This window comes from Phoca vitulina, unplaced genomic scaffold, assembly GCF_004348235.1.
Source record: "Phoca vitulina isolate PV1807 unplaced genomic scaffold, GSC_HSeal_1.0 scaffold11, whole genome shotgun sequence".
NCBI classification, from domain to species: domain Eukaryota; kingdom Metazoa; phylum Chordata; class Mammalia; order Carnivora; family Phocidae; genus Phoca; species Phoca vitulina.
This window is the reverse complement of record NW_022589714.1, coordinates 18,919,711-18,939,090: the sequence shown is the minus strand read 5'-3', so window position 1 is coordinate 18,939,090 and position 19,380 is coordinate 18,919,711. Positions and strand designations below refer to the sequence as shown.

The 19,380-nt window shown below is 34.5% G+C and overlaps 1 protein-coding gene across 8 annotated transcripts in view; it reads left to right on the top strand.

Annotated features, from left to right (window-relative positions):
• The window catches only part of COL19A1 (collagen type XIX alpha 1 chain), a 324,092-nt gene that overhangs the window by 49,155 nt on the left and 255,557 nt on the right, over positions 1–19,380 (top strand). For all 8 annotated transcript variants that reach the window (XM_032409538.1, XM_032409537.1, XM_032409544.1 and 5 more), the window contains 3 exons: positions 7,072–7,152; positions 11,286–11,411; positions 12,475–12,537. In XM_032409538.1, coding sequence (XP_032265429.1) covers positions 7,072–7,152; positions 11,286–11,411; positions 12,475–12,537 — 270 coding nt within the window. The remainder of the gene's footprint in view (positions 1–7,071; positions 7,153–11,285; positions 11,412–12,474; positions 12,538–19,380) is intronic.

Genomic DNA, 19,380 nt, shown 5'->3' with positions numbered 1-19,380 from the left:
CCTGATAAATCTAACAGATATATTCAGAACATTCCATCCTAAAATAGCAGAATACACATTTTTTTCAAGTGCACATGGAACATTCTCCAAAATAGATCACATATTAGGCCACAAAACAAATCTCAGCAAATTAGAAAAGATCAAAATCATACCATACATCTTTTCCTACCACAGTGCTATGAAACTAGAAATCAACCACAAGAAAAAATGTGGAAAAACACAAATACATGAAGGTTAAATAACATGCTACTGAAAAATGAATGGGTCAACCAAAAAGTCAAAGAGAAAATTAAAAAATACATGGGGACAAATTAAAATGAAAACACAACAGTCTAAAATCTTTGCAATGCAGCAAAGCAGTTCTAAGAGGGAAGTTTATAGCAGTGCAGGCCTATCTCAAGAAGCAAGAAAAATCTTAAATAAACAACCGAACCTTACACCTAAAGGAGCTAGAAAAAGAGCAAACAAAACCCAAAAGCAGCAGAAGGAAGAAAATAATAAATAAATACATGAAATAGAAACTAAAAAAAAACAAAAACAAAAACAAAAACAAAACAATAGAACAGATCAATGAAACCAGGAGCCAGTTCTTGGAAAAGATCAACAGAATTGATAAACTTCTAGCCAGACTCATAAAAAAGAGAGAGACAGAGAGAGAGAGGACTCAAATAAACAAAATCAAATGAAAAAGGAGAAATAAAAACTGACAGCACAGAAATACAAACGATTGTAAGAGAATATTATGAAGAATCATATGCCACAAATTGGACAACCTGGAAGAAATCAATAAATTCCTAGAAACCTATAACTCCCAAAACTGAATTAGGAATAGAAAATTTGAATAGACCAATTACCAGCAATGAAATTGAAACAGTTATCAAGAAACTCCCCCCCAAAAAGTCCAGGCCCAGACTGCTTCACAGGTGAATTCTACCAAGCATTTAAAGAGTTAATACTGTCTCTTCTGTAACTATGGCAAGAAACGAAAAAGGAAAGAAATCTTCCAAATTCATTCTATGAAAGCATTACCCTAAAACCAAAAGCAGATAAAGACATTACAAAAGAAGAGATCAAGGTAATGCTGGCCTCAGAGAACAAGTTTGGAAGTTTTCCTTACATTTCTATTTTTTGAAACAGCTTCAGTAGAATAGGTATTATTTCTTATTTAAATGTTTGGTAGAATTCCCCTGGGAAGCCATCTGGCCCTGGACTCTTGTTTTTTGGGAGGTTTTTGATTACTGTTTCAATTTCCTTGCTGGTTATTGGTCTGTTCAGATTTTCTACCTCTTCCTGTTTCAGTCTTGGTAGTTTATAAGTTTCCAGAAATGGACCATCAACTCTATAGTCAACTAATCTTTGACAAAGCAGGAAAGAATATCCAATGGAAAAAAGACAGTCTCTTCAATAAATGGTGCTGGGAAAATTGGACAGCCACATGCAGAAGAATGAAACTGGACCATTCTCTTACACCAAACAAAAAGATAAACTCAAAATGGATGAAAGACCTAAATGTGAGACAGGAATCCATCAAAATCCTAGAGGAAAACACAGGCAGTAACCTCTTTGACCTCAGCCAAAGCAACTTCTTGCAAGACACATCTCTAAAGGTAAGGGAAACAAGAGCAAAAATGAACTATTGGGACTTCATCAAAATAAGAAGCTTCTGCACAGCAAAGGAACAGTCAACAAAACTGAAAGGCAACCTATGGAATGGGAGAAGATATTTGCAAATGACATTAACAGATAAAGGGCCAGTTATCCAAGATCTATAAAGAACTTATCAAACTCAACACCCAAAAAAACAAATAATCCAATCAAGAAATGGGCAGAAGACATGAGCAGACACTTCTCCAAAGAAGACATCCAAGTGGCCAACAGACACATGAAAAAATGCTCCACATCACTTGCCATCAGGGAAATACAAATCAAAACCACAATGAGATACCACCTTATATCAGCTAGAATGACTAAAATTAACAAGACAGGGAACAACAAATGTTGGTGAGGATGTGAAGAAAGGGGAACCCTCTTACACTGTTAGTGGGAATGCAAGCTGGTACAGCCACTCTAGAAAACAGTATGGAGGTTCCTCAAGACATTAAAAACAGAGCTACTCTATGACCCAGGAATTGCACCACTGGGTATTTACCCCAAAGATACAGATACAGTGAAAAGAAGGGGCACATGCATCCTAATGTTCATAGCAGCAATGTCCACAATAGCCAAACTGTGGAGGGAGCTAAGGTGTCCTTCAACAGATGAATGGATAAAGATGTGGTTCATATATACAATGGAATACTACTCAGCCATCAGAAAGGATGAATACCTACCATTTACATCAACATGGATGAAACTGGAGGGTATTATGCTAAGTGAAATAAGTCAATCAGAGAAAGACAATTATCATATGGTTTCACTCATATGTGGAATATAAGGAATAGCACGGAGGATCATAGGGGAAGGGAGGGAAAACTGAATGGGAAGAAATCAGAGAGGGAAACAAACTGAGGGTTGCAGAAAGGGAGGTGGGGGGGGGATGGGGTAAGTGGGTGTTAGGCATTAAGGAGGGCACATGATGTGATGAGCACTGGGTGTTATATGCAACTAATGAATCATTGAACACTACATCAAAAACTAATGATGTACATATGTTGGCTAATTGAATTTAAATTTAAAAAATTAAAAAAAAGAGAACTACAGGCCAATATCTCTGATGAACATAAATAGAAAAATCCTCAAAATCATTCACCACAATCAAGTGGGATTTATACCTGGGATGCAAGGGTGGTTCAATATTTGCAAATCAATCAATGTGATACATCACATCAACAATAGAAAGGATAAAAAACATGATCATTTTAATAGATGCAGAAAAAGCATTTGGCAAAGTACAACATCCGTTCATGATAAAAACCCTCAACAAAGTAGGTTTAGAAGGAACATACCTCAACATAATAAAGGCCATATATGACAAACCCACCTTGTACATCATGCTTAATGGTGAAAAACTGAGAGCTTTTCCTCTAATCTCAGGAACAACACAAAGCTGTCTACTCTCACCACTTTTATCAACATAGTTCTGGAAGTCCTAGCCACAGCAATCAGACAAGAAAAAAGAATAAAAGGCATCCAAATTGGTAAGGAAGAAGTAAAACATTCACTATTTGCAGATGACATGATACTCCATATAGAAAACCCCAACCACTCCACCAAGAATCTGCTAGAACTGATAAATGAATTCAGTATGGTTATAGGATACAAAATAGATATAGAAATCCGTTGCATTTCTGTATGTAAATAATGAAGTAGCCGACAGAGAAATTAAGAAAACAACCCCATTTACAATTGCACCAAAATAATAAAATTCCTAGGAATCAACTTAAGCAAGAAGGTGAAAGACCTGAACTCTGAAAACTATAAAACGTTGATGAAAGAAATTGAAGATGATTCAAATGAATGGAAAGATATTCCATGGTCATGGATTGGGAAAACGCATATTTTTAAAATTTCCATACTACCGAAAGCAATCTGCAGATTTAATGCAATCCCTGTCAAAATACCAATAACATTTTTAACAGAACTAGAACAAATAATCTTAAAATTTGTGTGGAAACACAAAAGTCCCTGAATACCCAAAACAATCCTGAAAAAGAAGAACAAAACTGGAGGTTATCACAATCCCAGGTTTCAAGATATACTACAAAGCTGTAGTAATAAAAAAAGTTTGGTACTGGCACAAAAACAGAGACACAGATCAATAGAATAGAATAGAAAGCCCAGAAATAAACCCACAATTATATGGGCAATTAATCTTCAATGAAGAGGCAAGAATATGCAATGGGAAAAAGACAACCTCTTCAATAAATGGTGTTGGGAAAACTGGACAGCCACAGGCAAAAGAATGAAATTGAACCACTTTCTTAAACCATACATAAAAATAAGCTAAAAATGGATTAGGATCTAAATGTGAGACCTGAAACAATAAAAATCCTAGAAGAGAGCACAGGCAGTAATTTCTTCTTCTGTAGCAACTTTTTTCTAGATAGGTCTTCTGAGGAGAGAGAAACAGAAGCAAAAATAAACTATTGGGATTTCATAAAAAAAAAAAAAAAAAGCTTTTGCACAGCAAAGGAAACCATCAACAAAACTCAAAGACAGCCTACTAAATGTGAGTAGATATTTGCAAATGACATATCTGATAAAGGGTTAGTATCCAAAATATATAAAGAACTTATCAGACTCAACACCCAAAAAACAAATAATTCAATTTTAAAAAAATGGGCAGAAGACACGAACAGACATTTCTCCAAAGAAGACATACAGATGGCCAACAGACACATGAAAATTTGCTCAACATCACTCATCATCAGGGAAATGCAAATCAAAACCACAATGCAATATCACTTCACACCTGTCAGAATCACTAAATTAAAAAAACACAAGAAACCACATGTGTTGGTGAGGATGCCAAGAAAAAGGAACCCTTGTACACTGTTGGTGGAAATGCAAACTCATGCAGCCACTGAGGAAAACAGTATGGAGGTTCTTTAAAAAATTAAGGGAACTAATATATATGTATATAACTAATATATAATATATATAATTATTTTATAATATATAGTATATATTATAAATTATATTTATATATAATATACATATATTATATAGGAACTATATATATAATGAAATATTACTCAACCATAAAAAAGAATGAAATCTTGGCATTCACTACAACATGGATGGATCTAGAGAGTATAATGCCAAGTGGAATAAGTCAGTCAGAGGAAGACAAATACCATATGATCTTACTCATATGTAAAATTTAAGAAACAAAACAAATAAAGAAAAAAAGAGACAAACTAAGAAACAGACTCTTAACTATAGAGAAGAAACAGATAGTTATCAGAGGGGAGGTGGGTTGGTGGTAAGTGAAATAGGTGAAGGGCATTAATAGTACATTTATCATGATGAACACTGAGTAAGGTATAGAATTGTTGAATTACTATATTGTACATCTGAAACTAATACAACACTGTATGTTAACTATACTAGAATTAAATTTTAAAAAAATAAATAAAAAAAGACAAAAATTAAAAAAATTAAAGCCTATTATGATGCAGCTTATTTATGAGATAGTCTTTTGAGTTAAGCAAATAAAATACATATTTTATTCTATAAAGATTCTTGGTCCTACTAAAAGTTTAAGTAGACTAATTTTTCATCATCTCCATGCAAGCTCTATGATTCATAAGATCTGTTGTAATGCGAAAATGTTTTATTTACTCTGGATGTATGTTATTGAAAAAAATTCTAATAATTTATTTTATGTATACTACCTAGTTACTTTTGTGAGAAAGAAATAGGTGACAAAACTGATAAAAAGGATTTTTTTTAACAAATTCTGTATGACAAGAGCCAGTATAGACTTAGCCCTAAACATTGTCCTCATAAAGCACTGTGTCAGTGAAGGATTCCAGAGTAACTAATGAATAAGAAAGCATCATTAAACTAGAATTGTAGTTTCAATGTCATGGTACTTGATTAGTTGCTAATCCATCAAAAATTGATCATCTATCTTCAGTTAACTAAAATAATTCATATAAAGGGCCTAGTACAATGGGTGGTACGTAATCAAATTTTAATATTTACTGGCTATTTTGGTAACGATGATGTTAAATTAGTTTTCATTAAGAAGAATATTCATTAATTGGAGTCCCCATTCTTCATTCTACATAATGGATATGTTACTACGTGGTGTTGCATTCGACTATGTAAGACAGTGTATTTAAATTTTATAAACAAAAGTTAACTTCAATACCTTGCAAAAAGTTATAGAAAATAAATAAGTTTCATTTTATCTCAGAATTTCGCATTGGCTGCAAATCTTAGGCTGCTCATGAATTCAGAAGATGTCTGGATTTCTTAACGCTTTCTATGAGCTGAATTGATTTTGTTCATCTCAGTACACTGTAGAGTAATAGTTACAGCCTTTTTTGCTTTTTTTGGTGGTGGGTAGAGTTTCAGAACTCACTGAAGATATCTGCTTTCCATTATGGTAGGATTAATTATTGTAATACAACAGTTGGATCTTTCTATAGAACATACTTATTGACATCAAAGTAATACATTATCTAGCTCTGTAATACTGGGAGACAGAGGAAGAGGTGGAGAGAGGCAAAGAGAGAAGGGCAGGCAGGAGGAGGAGAGGGGAGAGGGAAGAGGTTGTTCCTGACCTATGTGATATGTGACATCATTGTACGATGAATTAATTAAATTATTAAATTTGCAACCATAAAGTAACTTAAAATAGCCAATTTACACATATATCCTATTTAATTTTTTTAAATGGTCTGTAGTATTTATTTCTCACATGGTTGCTTGATCTTGCATTTAACGGCATGATTGTACTTTTTTTGAACTACTTTTTATTTCACGTCCAATGCCAAAAAATATGAATCTGCTAAGCAAATAGAAGGAATTGATTATTTTTGTAAAAAGATTGTGAGTATTGCTCAGGGTTATCCCAATATAGTATAAAATCCATAGATAATCCGACAGAATCCATGAAATATAGATGAAAACTAAATACTTTTTTTTTTCCTTTTATTGAGAAGTGAGCATCTGTTTCAGTGCCTCAAATAAGAGCTCTGGAACTACTGGGAAAGCCTTTTCCATCGTGTGTTCATACCTTTGACTTTACTTTTTCTCCACAGTTTTTTACTTTGAAATATTTCTCATTTTGTGGGCATACTTTCTTGTAGTGTGTAACAATACCTCTCTTTAATTAAATACTTCTTTTTTGTATGAATCAAGTAGCGAAGATTTGCAGTTGCTTTCATTACCTGATTTCCTTTATCTAGAGATCTATCTCAATAATTGAATCCATGTCTCTTTTTCAAATGGTCCATAAAATCATGAATCCTAAATTAAATAAAAGCATTAAAATATCTACCAATAATTTATTTGTATTAGCTTCTTTTATCTTTCCAGTTAAATTACCACAGTTCTTAAGTGCCTAAATGTGACTTTCAAGAAAACTAATGATGTGTCTTATTACTACTTTTTTAATAGATTGAACTTCACCAATTTAAAATCTACTGTAACTCAAACTTCCTAGCTCAAGAAACATGTTGCGAAATATCAGATACTAAGGTAAGTTAATTTTTTCGCCTTGTGAAGAATATAGAATGCCAGTTGCCTAGTCCGTAGAGTGCAAATGTAGGACAGCACTGAATATCTTCTGTGAAGCCAGGTGAGTAATTTGTTCCAAGTAAGAGACCCCTCATAGCGCTCTCACATAGTTTCTTTACACAATTTGAATCCCAGTGTTTTGTGTTGAACTTTGGGAATGGTATGTCCTCACTTTGGACTCAGCATAAATAAGAGAGAATTTATTACTTTCTCCCTAAACTGTGTTCTGACAGTAGTGTCATTATTTTCCAGTGGCAGAGATTTTTATATCTGTGATCATACCTTATTCTTACTCATTTTCCTCTTCTCCATCCTGGATAGTTTTCTTTTGTGATAGATTTTTTTAAAGACTTCATTTATTTGAGAGAGAGAATACCCAGAGGGGAGGGGCAGAGGGAGAGGGACAAGCAGGCTCCGCACTGAGCAGGGAGCCCGATGCGGAGCTTGATCCCAGGACCCTGGGATCATGACCTGAGCCAAAGGCAGATGTTTAACCGACTGAGCCACCCAGGCACCCTCTGATAGATTTTTCATCTTCCTTTTCCCTGTTACTGACCTGGTCCACCTTTATCTCATGCCTGGATTGTTGCATTATCATGTCAACTGCCTTCCCCGTCTCTAGACCTCTTTCTTTCCAGCGTAACCAGAGTAAGTCTCTGAATCATTGCTTTGTATATGCATTTACTTTTTCTCACTAAACATTAATTATTCAAAAACATTGATCTTCTAGACATTGTGCTAAAGAACAAGGCAATAACAGACATGAATAAGGCATGTTCCCTGCCTTCTATTCATCTCTTTCTCAAAGCCTTTGGTCATTCCCTTTTGGCAACAAAACATAAACTCAATTACTTAGCCTCCATTCTTAATATTCCCAGCCTAACTGTCCAACTGTTGCTTTCTTATACCAATCTTCCATTTAAAAAAAATTCAGTACTTTTTTTATCTCTCATTATAATGGTCATGTGTGCTATCTTATATTATTAGATATAGTTGTATTTGTTTTTAATTTATTCAACTGCATTTTAAACTCATTGAGGGGAGTTATACTTTCATGCTCTTCTTTTTAATTCCTAGTGCTTTGTTTGTAGAAGATAGTCAAAACATTGTTTCTTGACTTGTTGACTTATCAACTATTAAAGGAGGTAGATGGTACAAAAAGGTGTTTAAAAGGGACTAACTCGATAAAATCTTACAGAAAGAACATATGAAAAGTAAAAGTAAAAGGTGAAAATGTTTTTCTTTGCATTTTAGATTTCCCAGAAGTTCTATACTTGCCATCCAATATGAAAATTTTATTGATAGTTCAGTAATTCAAAAATATTTTTAACTTCTGTCACTCACTGTGGGTAGTAGAATAATAATGTGACTGATTCAAAGCATAGCTTAGTCTTTCAAAATTATTTGTTTTGCTTATGTAACTTGGTTTTATAAAGCATATCGCCAACCCAGTTTATGGCTCTCGTTCCAAGTAAAATGAAAGCCAGCCAAATATCTTTCTATAAATATCTAAAAAGATAATTTATAATGCCAATCTACAGATTTGAAATACCTAGACTTCCTGGAGCCACATATTTAAATTTTGAAAATGTTAATTCTCCAAAAGTTTATTTTTTAAATTAATTATTCCCTTAGGATATAAGAGCTCTTAAAATAATAACTTTTCCTGGTTGAAAGTAACATAACAATATTTTGATATATCTAAATACTGTATTTTTGACCAGTAGTTTTTACTCTGTATCATCACATAATAGATATTTTCAATTCAAGTTATGAGAAAACCATTTAAGGAAGTATAAGTGATAGATTTGATGGAGTGGTTGGATTATTAAAAGCAATAACATAACCTCACAAATTATGGAAGAAAAATTAATCATATCTTAAAAAGATTGTTTAGGAGTAAAATTGTGGAAAATAAGGTAGGAATTCATCTTTGACTATAGGAAAAAATAACAAAAGCCTGCTTATTTTCCTGCTGATAATTATTTGAAAGGACATCACCATTCTGTTAATGAGTAGCAGAAAATAGGAACATGCTACATTTTACAAATGGAAGTGTATAGTTTGAAAGATAAATAATTATATAAAAACCATTTAAGTGCATCTGTTATAATTCTGACACCAACTTTTTTTTGAAAAGTGTTGAATTCAGAAAATTTTAATGTGCTTGTTTAAAAATTTAATTTTATCCTGGAATTTCAAATTAGACATGCTTTTTGTAATTAATATTTTATAGCATGGTCAAGGGTGAAATTCATTCAAGATCATCTGAAATATACTTCCTTTCTTCTATTAATTAGATTTTCTATTTCTGTAAAGCTTCATGACTACAGACATAGACAGAAGAAGAAAATCAGCAACATTTGTTGAAAATAAATGAGAAATGTGATTAAAATTTGTAGGGCCAATTAACTAAATATGTGTCAAATCAAAACCAGAGGTTTTATGAAGGGAAGAGTCCTTACTTTGTACATTTTTATGTTCCCTTTAGGCACTTTTTGGAGAGTGTGGAAAGTTTTATAGTGAATCCTGAGACATACTTTTAAAGTCATTTAAATCCCCAATTTAATATAGTAAATTAGTTATCCAGACTAAAATTATGAACTCAAATTGGGTCTTGGTCATCTAAGTGGTAACTGGTAGAGCAGGAAGTCTCTGGAAAATCATATCAAATCATATGAGATAAATGGACTATTCTGTTGATAATCATGTTTCATTCTAATATGACTTTTAGGCTTGTGGACTTGGAAATTTACTAAGATAACAGAATAGCTAATTATTAAATCTGGAGAGAGTAAATGTGATAGACCTAGGGGTAGACACAGAAAACTAGTCCCAGTGTTTATGGGTGTTATTTTTCTTACAGTTTTTGTTGTTTTCACAAGCATTAGAGTGCTACCCATTTTTTTCAAAAGAATTTTTTGTTTTAAAAATTATGTATGTTGGGGTGCCTGGGTGGCTCAGTCAGTTAAGCGTCTGCTTTCAGCTCAGGTCATGATCCCAGGGTCCTGGGATCAAGCCCCGCGTCAAGCTCCCTGCTCGGCGGGGAGCATGCTTCTCCCTCTCCCTCTGCTGCTCCCCCTGCTTGTGCTCTCTCTCTGTCAAATAAATAAATAAAATCTTTAAAAAAATTACATATGTCTATTATAAAAAACTTGGAAAATACAGCCAAATTCAAAGCAGGAAGTAATTATCAATGGTAGTCTCACCATAATAAATAACGACTGACAATCTTTTAGTTTTGTATCCTGACAATACTTTTCCAAGCCTATATGATTTGTAGCATACAAAGTAATGTCTGAACTCTTTCCCCTAAATTGAAAATTCAGAGTTATGAAATTGCAAATTTATAAAATTACAAATTCACAGTTACAGACCGGGGTGAGGAGCCTGGTAAATGATGTGGAGAGGAAGGGATGCATTTATTTATCCTCCCCGTCTGGATTTATTTTTGAGAGAAAAAAAGTTCATTGCTTTGTAACTAAGTTTCACTTCATGTTATCCCACATGTTCTGAACCCACTGCTTAAGTATAAAATTCACCACTTGTCTTTTACAATGGAGACATTTTAATAACTTTAAAGGACAATGGACTTTAAAGACCAAGACTAGTATATACTTTAATTAAATCTATATCATCCTAGAGTGTAAAAATAATTTATTTTCTACTTTTACATGCCTTTACAATCATCTTGGAGTAAACAAGGTTCTAAAAGTTCATGTTGCTTGTTTTTATTTTAAATTTTTGTTCCACAAACACGTACACAGATGTAATATGTATAACTATTTTATTGTAACAAGGCAGTTATTGTTTGATATTACTGTACTCATCATAAAGTCATTTATAATAGTTTTAGGCCTCCTCAACAAACCAACATTTTAGCACATTTTTAGCATGTTGTCAGTATAATAAAACACATCAGGGGCCTAGTGAAACAGCAAAGGTATTAGAAACTTTGACATACCAGTGTCAACTTCTGGCTCATTAGAAGGCAGTTCTTACAGGCAAGTTACGTCATCCCTAGTTTGGTGGGAGCCAGTATTTGGGATGTTAGAATGTTTGGAATTGACCGTATTCATTTTCCTGGATTTTAGTGTCCAGAGCAGAATGGCTATGGAAGTACTGCATCATCACTGTTACCCGCTCACGCCAGTAAAATGTCTGCCTATCTCCCAGCAAAGCAGGAACTTCAAGACCGGTGCCAGTGCATTCCAAACAAGGTTTGCTAGTTTCAATCTATGCCCACTGAAAAGCCACTACACAAATTGAGCCAAGCCCCTTGGATGTGGCCCCAGTGCACAGAATGTGTCTTGACCTTTAGTGCTAGTTGAATCAAATACATAAGCCACTCCATCACTGGGGTAGATTAAGAGAAGGGAATTGGGGATAGGATTTCCTGGATTTTTTTCCTGGATAGTTCTAAAGCCATCAGATTATCTTTCCAGGCTGTGAAATATAATGGATAGAAAGTAAAGGGGAGATCCACCTGTCCAACAGACAAATATTGAGTACTTAGCATGTGCCAGGAATAGGCTTCCGTTCTGGGAATTCAGTTGAAGAAAACAGTGCCTGCTCTTTAACACATACACAAAGATAATCTATATAATATTTCTTTGTTGTGTACTGATACTGTAGGAAATAGGCAGAGAATATTACTTAAAGAATTTGCTTCACTTGTACCAGTATGGTCCCCTGGTCAGGAAGAGTGGTCCCATGGACCTACATGAACTTCTTTTATGAATGTTAATGGTAGTCACGAGGCTGTGCTACAAGGAGGCTTAGTGATTTCTTGATGGTGGTTTTCCTCTATGCCCATACCTGAAGAAAGGAAAGAGGAAAAGAAAAAACTGGCCCTGGTTCCTAGAGCAGAATGTTCCTTAGTACTGCGACTTACTACATGCTGTTAGAGACAACACATTCAGCTACCACTTTACTCCTGGCTGGACAAGTAGATACAGGGGTGAGGTAAAAGTTTAGAAGAACCTTACATTTCTTCTAGCGACCAATATTATATCATAAGCTCCACGAGAAAGGCAAGTACAAGGTGCTAGGGGCATAGAGGAGCATCATGTGTCCCAGTCCATGGAAAGTCTCATGGAGGAGATGGTATTTGGAAGAGGGAGATTACTGAGCCTCCTGAGCAAGGGAAGGGCATTATAGTGGAGGGACCAACATCAGCTCAGAGGAGAGTAAAGCTTTATCCTACTATTGTCACCTTCATATTTATAAACTTTAGCTCAATGTGACAGAATGTTTGATAACACAAAATTCATTTTTGCTCAGGGAGAAGCAGGATTGCCAGGAACTCCAGGCTCACCTGGTCAGAAAGGGGATAAAGGAGAACAGGTAAGATACTTCAAAACACTGTCAGGATGAAAGTGGATTTGTTCAAAAGTGACTTAAAAATGCATCCATTTATGCTAAGCGAAATAAGTCAATCAGAGAAAGACATGTATCATATGATCTCACTGATATGAGGAATTCTTAATCTCAGGAAACAAACTGAGGGTTACTGGAGTGGTGGGAGGTGGGAGGGATGGGTGGCTGGGTGATAGACATTGGGGAGGGTATGTGCTATGGTGAGCGCTGTGAATTGTGTAAGACTGTTGAATCACAGACATGTACCTCTGAAACAAATAATACATTATATGTTAAAAAAAAAAAAAGAAGATAGTAGGAAGGGTGAAATGAGGGGGGGGGAATTGGAGGGGGAGACAAACCATGAGAGACTATGGACTCTGAGAAACAAACTGAGGGTTCTAGAGGGGAGGGGGTGGGGGGATGGGTTAGTCTGGATAATGGGTATTAAAGAGGGCACGTATTGAATGGAGCACTGGGTGTTATACGCAAACAATGAATCATGGAACACTACATCAAAAACTAATGATGTAATGTATAGTGATTAACATAACATAATAAAATAAAATTTAAAAAATGCATCCATTTCATATCTCTATGTCCCATACAAATGCACATTTCCATTAAAGGCTATTAAGGACTATATTTAAATGCTGATGGCTGAAATAAGGAAGACTATATCAGCATTCAAATCTGCTTTTGAGTTCCTATAGGAACTAAAATTTGCAAAGATGTGGAAACCCAAATCTTTGTATCTATAAACTTTAAGCACAATTGTGAAGCAAGAAAGTTTATTTTTTAGTTGTGCCCTAGACTTCTCTAGCATTCTGTTCTCCAAATACTTCAACTCTTATTTCTCTTGTGTGCTGATGGATCCCCACAAAGATTCTTTTTTAGCTTCCTATCATTTGTTTGCTTATTTATCTATTTATTTTATTTTTAAATAAAATTTTACCCCCTTCACCCATTTCTCCAACCTCCACTCCCTACCTCTGGCAACCACCAATCTGTTCTCTGTATCTATGAGCTTGATTTTCTTTTTTTCTTCTTTCTTTTCTTTTTCTTTCTTTTCTTTTTCTTTCTCTTCTCTTCTCTTCTCTTCTCTTCTCTTCTCTTCTCTTCTCTTCTCTTCTCTTCTCTTCTCTTCTCTTCTCTTCTCTTCCTCCCTCTCTTCCTCCCTCTATTCTTCCTACTCTCCTTACCTCTCTCCCTATACCCCTCCCTCTCTCCTTCCCTCTCTCCCTCTTCCTCCCTCTCTCTCTCTCTTTCTTTCTTTTCTTCCCTCCACATATAAGAGAGATAATATAGTATTGGTCTTTCACTGTCTGGCTTATTTCACATACTATTAATGCCTTTGAGGTCCATCCATGTTGTCATAAATGGCAAAATTTTATTCTTTTTTATGGCTGAATAATATTCCAGTGTGTGTATGTGTGTATGTGTGTGTGCATGTATGTGTATCACATCTCCTTTATCCATTCATTCATTGATGGACACTTAAATTATTCCCATACCTTGGCTACTGTAGATAATGCTGCAATTAATGTGGAGGTGCATGTATCTTTTCGAGTCAATGTTTTTATTTTCATCAGATAATTACTCACAAGTGGAATTGCTAGATTAATTTTTTGGAGAATGTCCATACTGTTTTCCATAATGGCTGTACAGTTTACATTCCCACCAACAGTGCTGAAGGTTTCTCTCCCTCCACATCCTTATGAACATTTGTTATTGCTTATATTTTTAATGATAGCTGTTCTAACAGATGTGAGGTGATATCTCATTATGGTTTTGATTTGTTGTTTCCTTGAAGATTAATGATGTTGAGCATCTTTTCATGTACCAGTTAGTCATCTATATGTATTCTTTGAAAAAAATATCTATTCAGGTCTTCTGCCCATTTTTTAATTGGATTTTCAATTTTTTTGCAGTTGAATTGTATGAGTTCTTTATATATCTTGGATATTAGCCCCTTATCAGATATGCGATTTACATATATTTTTTTCCATTCAGTATATTGTCTTTTCATTTCTGGATTATTTCGTTTGCTGTGCAGAAGCTTTTTAGTATGGTATAGTTCAACTTGTTTATTTTTCCTTTTGGTGTCAGATTTAAAAATGATCACAAAGACCTATGTCAAGGAGCTTAGTGCCTATGTTTTCTTCTAGGAGTTTTATGGTTTCAGATCTTATATTCAGGTCTTTAATCTATTTTGAATTAATTGTGTAACATAGTGTAAGATAGTGGTCAAATTTTATTCTTTTGGATATGGCTGTTCAGTTTTTTCAACACCATTTATTGGAGAGACAGTCATTTCCTCATTGTATATTGTTGGCTCCTTTGTCATAAATTAATTGACCATTTATGTATGGGTTTAATTATTGTTTCTCTATACTGTTCCATTGGTCTATGTGTCTGTTTTGTTGCCAATATTCTACTGTTTTAATTACTATAGCTTTGTGATATAGTTTGAAATCAGGGAGCATGATGCCTCCACCTTTGTTCTTCTTTCTCAAGATTGTTTTGGCTACTGAGGTTTTTTGTGGTTCCATACAAATTTTAGAATGATTTCTTCTATTTCTTTGAAAAATGTCATTTTGATAGGGATTGCGCTGTATCTATAGTTTGCTTTGGGTAGTGTGGATATTTGAACAATATTGATTCTTCTAATCCATGAGCATAGAATATCTTTCCATTTGTGTCTTCAATTTCTTTTATTAATGTCTTATAGTTTTCAATATACATGTATTTCACCTCCTTGGTTAAATTTATTCCTAGGAATTTTATTCCTTTTGATGTAATTATAATTAAGATTTTTTTATTTCTCTTTCTGATAGTTCACTATTAGTGTATAGAAACACAACAGATTTTTTTGTCTTGATTTTGTACTCTGCAACCTTACTGAGTTTGTTAATTCGTTCTAATAGTTTTTTGATGGAGTCTTTATGGTTTTCTATATATAAAATCATGTCATCTGCAAATAGTGACAGTTTAACTTATCCCTTTCCAATCTGGATGCCTTTTCTTTCTTTTTCATGCCTATTGTTTTGGCTAGGACTGCCAATACTATGTTGAATAGTAGTGATGGGATTGGGCATCCTTGTGTTATTCCTGATCTTGGAGGAAAGACTTTCAGCTTTTCACCATTGAGTAAGATGTTAGCTGTGGGCATTTCATATGTAGACATTATTATGTTGAGGTACTTTCCCTCTATACACACTGTTGAGAGCTTTTATCATATATGAATGTTGAATTTTTTCAAATACTTTTCCTGCATCTATTGAGATGAACATATGATTTTTATCCTTCATTTCATTAATGTGATGTATCATATTGAACCATCCTTACATGCCTGTAATAAATCCCACTTGAACATGGTGTATGATATTTTAATAAATTGTTGAATTCTGTTTGCTAATATTTTGTGAGAATTTTTTCATCTATGTTCATCAGGGATATTAGCCTGTAATTTTCTTTATTTGTGGCATACTTGTCTAGTTTTAATATCAGGGTAATGTTGGCCTCATAAAATGGGTTTGGAAGAGTTCTCTATTATTCTATTTTTTGGAAGAGTTTGAGAAGGATTGATATTAATTCTTCTTTGGATGTTTGGTAAAATTCACCAGTGAAGCTCTCTGGTCCTGTAATTTTGTTTATTGGGATATTTTTGATTAATGATTCAATCTCATTATTATTAGTCTGCTCAGATTTTCTGTTTATTATGATTCATTCTTGGTAGGAGGTATGTTTTTAGGAATGTATCCATTTCTTCTAGGTTGTCCAATTTGTTGACATATTGTTCATAGTAGTCTCATGGTCCCTTATATTCCTATGGTATTTAGATTAACTTCTTTTTCATTTTTTATTTTATTTGAGTCCTCCTTTTTTTCTTGATGAGTCTACTTAAGAGTTGTCAATTTTATTTCTCTTTCAAAGAACCACCTCTTAGTTTCATTGACCTCTATTATGTTTTTAGTCTCTACTTAATTTATTTCTGCAGTACTCTGTTATTTCTTTCCTTCTACTAACTTTGGGCTTTGGTGGTTTGTTTGTTTGTTTGTTTGTTTGTTTTTGTTTTTTTTTTTTTTTTAAAGATTTTTTTATTTATTTACTTGAGAGAGAGAGAATGAGAGAGCAAGCACATGAGAGGGGGGAGGGTCAGAGGGAGAAGCAGACTCCCTGCCGAGCAAGGAGCCCGATGCGGGACTCGATCCAGGGACTCCAGGATCATGACCTGAGCCGAAGGCAGTCGCTTAACCAACTGAGCCACCCAGGCGCCCTGTTTGTTTGTTTTTTTCTCTAGTTCCTTGAGGTGTAAGTTAGGTTGCTTGTTTGAGACTTTTCTTGTTACTTGTGGTAGAGTAGTCACTTATCACTATGAACTTCCCTCTTAGAATTGCTTTTGCTGTGTCACACAATTTGATATGCTATATTTACATTTTCATTTGTCTCAGTTTTTTTTATTTCTCTTTTGATTTTTCTTTGATCTATTGATTATTCAATAGCATATTGTTTAATGTCCACTTATTTGTGAATTTTCCAGTTATTTTCATGTAACTGATTTCAAGTTTCATACCATTGTTGTTGAAAGAGATGCTTGGTATGATTTCAGTTTCTTAATTTTGTTTGTTTGTTTTAAGTTTCTATTTACATTCTAGTAAGTTAACATATAGGGTAATATTGGTTTCAGGAGTAGAATTCAGTGATTCATCACTTATATATAACACCCAGTGCTCATCACAACAAGTGACCTCCTTAGTACTCATCACCCACATAGCCCATTTAGCCCATCCTGAACCTTCCTCCCTCCATCAACCCTCAGTTTGTTCTCTGTAGTTAGGAGTGTCTTATGGTTTGCTTCTCTCTCTTTTTTTTTTTCATTCCCCTATGTTCATCTGTTTTGTTTCTTAAATTCTACATATGAATGAAATCATATAGTCTTTGTCTTTCTCTGACCAACTTATTTCACTTAGCATAGTGCACTCTAGCTCCATCCACATCATTGCAAATGGCAAGGGTTCATTCTTTATAATGGCTGAGTAATATTCCAGTGTGTGTGTGTGTGTGTGTGTGTGTGTACCATATCTTCTTTATCCATTCATCAATCGATGGACCTTTGGGCTCTTTCCATAATTTGGCTGTTGTTGATAATGCTGCTATAAACATGGGGGTGCATGAACCTCTTTGAATCAGTATTTTTGTATCCTTTTGGTAAATACTCGTCATCAGGGAAATACAAACAATTTCTTAAATTTATTAAGATTGGTTTTGTGGCCTAACATTTGATCTTTTTTTAAAGATTTTATTTATTTATTTGAGAGAGAGACAGAGATAGCAACAGAGCTAGCAAGAGAAAGAGCAGGAGCAGGGAGGAGAGGGAGAAGTAGCCTCCCTGCTAAGCAGGGAGCCTGATGTGGGGCTTGATCCCAGGACCCTGGTATCATGACCTGAGCTGAAGGCTTACCAACTGAGCTACTCAGGTGCCCCACATTTGATCTATCTTAAAAAATGTTCCATGTGCACTCGAGAAGAATATATATTTTGTTCCTTTTGCATGGAATGTTCTGATCCTGGTGGATAATGCTTTCACTTTATTCTTGATTTCATTTTGCTAGTATTTGGTTGAGGATTCTTGCATCTATGTTTATCTGGGATATTGGCTTATAAATTACTTTTCTTGTGACTTCTCTTGTCTGCTGATGGGTCCCCACTGAAAATTCTTCCTTAGCTCCCAATCCTTTTCCTAAACAGCACACCTTTGTTGGACTAATATTAGGCAATATCCCATGCTTAGAGATTTGCCTTTCCCTTCTCCCTACCATATCAAAACATAAGTGTTCCATTTTCTACTTTTTAATGTCATATCGTTGTTAGCTAACTAGGTAAATTAATTTGTGCTAAGCTTAGGAGTTGATTTTTTCACCTTTCCAACGTGAAACAGATTTGAATTCCATTCATGCCTTAACTTGGAAGTCCATGGTTCTAAATTAGCAACATAATCTAAGTGGGCTGCTTATTTTAAAAGGTAGGAGACTGATGTCTGAGCAATGACTGATCCTTTAAAGTTGCAGAGCAAGCTTCAACAAAGGCTTCATAGGCATTTGACTCCCAAAGGAAGGTCTGCCCACTGTAGCTTGCATGGGAACTTTAGGCACCTTAGCAGGTGTTTGAGAGAATTTTGAGGTATGATGGAGCATTTATTTTTGCCCTTTAAATCAAATTACTTGGGATAACCTTGCTTAATGCCATTATATGAAAATTTAAAATACTTAAAAAATATCTAGTCCTAAGGACTACTTCAATCAAACTAAATATATGAATCATTATAGCAATAGCTAGTATTTATTGAGTATTAACCATGTGCCAGACACTGGGAAGAGTGATTTAGATATGTTATCTTTTTGATTCTTAAAATTCTTCATATTAAGTATTGGTATTACTATTTTATAGAAAGCAAAACTGAAGTTTAGGGAAGTTAAATTATTGCCCAAGGTGAGTGGTCAAGCTGGGATCAGAACCTAGACATGTCAAATCCAGTTTGCATTTTGAAGGTAGCTCTATATTTTAAAAGCTCTTCAGTATTGTGTTCTTTGATCATGGCACTTCCACTTGACATATCTTGTTTTATCCTTATAACTTCATCAAGAATTTCAACCCAATATTTTTATCCTCATTTTGCGGCTGAGAGAACCATGCATGGGTAGAATGGTATGCTCATGGTAACATAATTAAGAGGACTCATAGAGTAGAAAGATCTGGATTAATTCCAACTCTTCTCAGGTTAGCAGTGTGAGCTTGGCCAAGCCACCCAGTCTCTTCATGCTTCATTTC